The following is a 3,756-nucleotide window of genomic DNA, read 5'->3' as shown; positions in this document are numbered from 1 at the left end:
TATCACTAATAACGCAAACAATGTATAAGTGGAATGAAAACTCTCGCTAATGTTAAGAGTTAATCCTTAGCACCATGTATGAAAGGTGACTTTCTCACCAGCTCAATCAAGTCCACTCTTGACTTTTTCGATTGTTAGATGTTATTGGAAATTTTCGACTAACTTTTTACTAAAATGAAACACTGACTATATTTATTCCAACTATTTAAAAAAGTTCAAATTAGTCAATAAGCCTATGTCGACTGATTTTCATTTATTTTAAATAGTTGGTATTAGGTCTGTCAAACAGATCAGGTTGGGTTAGGTTCGAGTTCAGGTCATATATAAACTAATCAGAAAATCCTTGACCCAAACCCAACCCATTTAGTTAATTGGGTCGAAAATCAAAACTCTTACCCGACCTGCAACGGATCAATTCGACCTGATTTCAACCCACTTGACCCATTTATAATTTTTTGTTTTCATTTTAAGGTTTTTAACATTGACTACATCTAATTTTTTTGGCTTTAACTTTATACTTTATGTTATTTTTATTATTTATTTTGTATTTACTATGAAAAATAAGAAAATAATAAATGAATTAAATTTAGGTTATAATTATTGATTTAACTCGAAATTAACATGTTTAATTAAATGTGTTATACGTATTTGTTTTAGGTTTAAAATTTTCACTAAATCTAACTCATTTAATAAACAGATCAAGTTGGGTCGACTAATTTAATTAATTGGGTCAAAATCTCAACCCAAACCCACTCATTTTGATTTAGCAGTTCGAATCAGCTTTTGCCAAACCTAGTTGGTATAGATGTTTTTTTAGTGATTTTATTCTTTCATACATAGACTACACATTAGATTCGCCTCAACTATGGTACCTAAATTCTCTCCTATTAACGGAGTAGCTAGAAACAAGCTAAGATATATTGGCAATGCCATGTCTATGGTCCACAACTATTTATTCTCTTACCCCAAACATGCCCATAATGACTTTTATCTCTAATTTTTGGCCCTATATATACTGCCCATGCATACTCCTCTTCTTCAAATCAAATTTCCAGCTGTTCTATATCTTATCACCTTACCCAAAAAATCTCTTCTATATCTTCTCTAAATGTCTGGTGTTTGGGTATTCAAAAACGGCGTCGTTCGTCTCGAAAACCCGGGGACGGAATCCATGGAAAGATCAGGCCAAAAAAAGATGCTTGTTCACGTACCAAGTAATGAAGTTATAACTAATTATGGTGTTCTTGAAAGCAAATTAATGGAGTTAGGATGGGAACGTTATTATGATGATCCTGATCTTCTTCAATTCCATAAACGTTCTACTGTTCATTTGATTTCTTTGCCTAAGGAATTTCGTAAATTTAAGTCCATGCATATGTACGATATTGTTGTCAAGAATCGTAACATGTTTGAAGTACGGGACATGTAGTAATTAATTATGTTTTTAGATCGTCGTGGCGTGTTCTGTCGTGTCTTTTGTTTTCGTTTATAGGTGTTCTCGAGTTGGTGGTCTCACTTGTCGCAATTTGATTTTTAACTCCTTTGATATGAGTGTGGTTTGTTGTTATCGTATTCTCTCTTGAGCCAGATTATAGCTCTTGTAAAGGCGCGGGATATACCGGATATGATTAATTTCGTTTGTAGGTTGTTCTCGAGTTGATGGTCTCACATGTCGCAATCTGATCTTTAACTCCTTTGAATATATATATATATACATATATATATATATATATATATATATATATATATATATATATATATATATATACATATACATATATTAATATGAGTATGGTTAATTTCATTTGTAGCTTGTTAACGAGTTCATGGTGTCACATGCTGCCACTTCTTTAACTTCTTTGATATGAGTATGGCCGGTTTACCGTTATTCTACCCTCTTTTGATCGAGATTGCAACTTTTGTAAACGTGCAGAATATATTGGGTATGATGATGTGGGTTAAGCATGCTTTGTTGAGTGATGATGAGTTTCATTATTTTTATTGTTTTTTTGTTTGTGTGGGTTTGGATATAATGGGTTTGTATTTGTGTGCTTACTTATTTAGGTTAGAGTTTTGTGATTGTGTATACTAAAATATGTATAGAGTGATTATGATTTGTAACTTATTAGTGTGTGGAAGGTTTGTCTACCCATTTTGCTTTTGCACTCTTGGATAATGATTCATACCATTATTCTCTTGCATTCATGCATGTTTGACATGATTAATAGAGCATATTGATGATAAAATTCACAAAAGAGCTGACTGCATGTAAATTTGATAATATTTTATTTTAAAATCAATTGGTAATAAAAAGTTGTTTATCAAGTTTATATTTTAATTAATCTGATCAGTATTAATTGGCTATTGTTTTAATACATATAACATATTTTAGAGCATCTAAAAAAGGCTTTTGGATGAATAAGTGGTTCTTTAGTATGATTGATTAAGGTGATGATTGAAGGACTAAAATATATTATAACTGTCAATTAATGACAATTAACATGTAGTTTCAATTGACGAGTCGGTGGGGAAATGAAGGAATAGATTCACCCAAACTAAAGCAATCTTAAGTTTACTTTTTCTTAGTAATTTTTGGTAAATTAAAACATCAATTGTATTGAGTGGAAATACATGAGCCAAAATTATTATTATTATTATTATTATTATTATTATTATTATTATTATTATTATTATAATAATAATATTTGCTGCTAAAAAAGACTTATCTAAACCTCTAACCTCATGCAACATCAATGTTTTAATTCCTTACCGTTGAACTACCCAAATTTCGTTACTCTTAATTTAAAGTTATATACTGATGCTAGTAAATATGATTTAAAAAAATCTACTAGAGCCAAACATTTAAAAAAAGGACCACCAAGGTGGGCTTTAGACCTTTTCCCTACCGTCTCACCTTATAGCTTCAACCATGGACGTAGTATATAGAAAGTATAAGTAAGTCACCAAGTCTTAAAAGAGACCGTTTTATCTTAGAATTAATAGTTAAATCCGTCTAAGATCATAATTAATAAGTTTAAGATTAAAATTGATTTCTCTTAAAAGTTATAATTGATCATTTAACTTATCACTTTACATATAATTGATCAATTTAAGATTTGAATTGATCAATTTAATGTTGAAATTAAAGACTTTCAAAAGATTATAATTGATCTATTTAAGGTTATAAAACTTATAAGTAGAAATTAATCACTTTAATATCAGAGTTGATACCTATAAAGTCAAAATTATTATTTTTTATTTTTGAGTTTGAATCAACCTATTAATACCCACCTCATAATAAGACGATCTCTTATGAGATTTTGCATAAGTTATTAGTTAAGAATTTTGGTTAAAGTGATATATTGACTAGTATGATAAACATATAATTTTTATGTCTTTTTTAAGATTGTTCCTCATGAATATGACACTAGAATTATAAAAAGTGGATAAGGTAGGAGCATGTTGAAATCGAAATCGTAATGTAACAAATTCAATAAGACATAATAAAATAATTAATAAAAAATCGTAATATAACAAATTTAATAAGACATAATAAAATAATTCATAAAATAAAAAAAAATAGGGCAAAATTAGAGATACAAAAGAGTAACTCGTACGAAGAAAGAACAAATTTGACTCCTTACCCTACCCTTAAACCCTAAAAATACTACCTACCAAACCTAATATCCTATACATGCCCAAACCTACCAAATTTGATAAGCAACTATACATTTATAGAACGCTAATAGGCTTGCC

At 29.3% G+C, this 3,756-nt stretch overlaps 1 protein-coding gene across 1 annotated transcript; it reads left to right on the top strand.

The window, feature by feature from the left end:
• The first annotated feature begins 1,030 nt into the window (after positions 1-1,030).
• LOC130804131 (flowering-promoting factor 1-like protein 3) lies at positions 1,031-1,564 on the top strand. Its single transcript, XM_057668468.1, has one exon. It carries the CDS (start codon positions 1,109-1,111, stop codon positions 1,427-1,429), a length of 321 nt encoding a protein of 106 aa, XP_057524451.1. The 5' UTR covers positions 1,031-1,108; the 3' UTR covers positions 1,430-1,564.
• The last annotated feature ends 2,192 nt before the right edge of the window (positions 1,565-3,756 follow it).

The sequence above is a fragment of the Amaranthus tricolor genome, chromosome 17 (assembly GCF_026212465.1).
Source record: "Amaranthus tricolor cultivar Red isolate AtriRed21 chromosome 17, ASM2621246v1, whole genome shotgun sequence".
NCBI classification, from domain to species: domain Eukaryota; kingdom Viridiplantae; phylum Streptophyta; class Magnoliopsida; order Caryophyllales; family Amaranthaceae; genus Amaranthus; species Amaranthus tricolor.
This window is presented reverse-complemented; position numbering and strand designations above follow the sequence as displayed.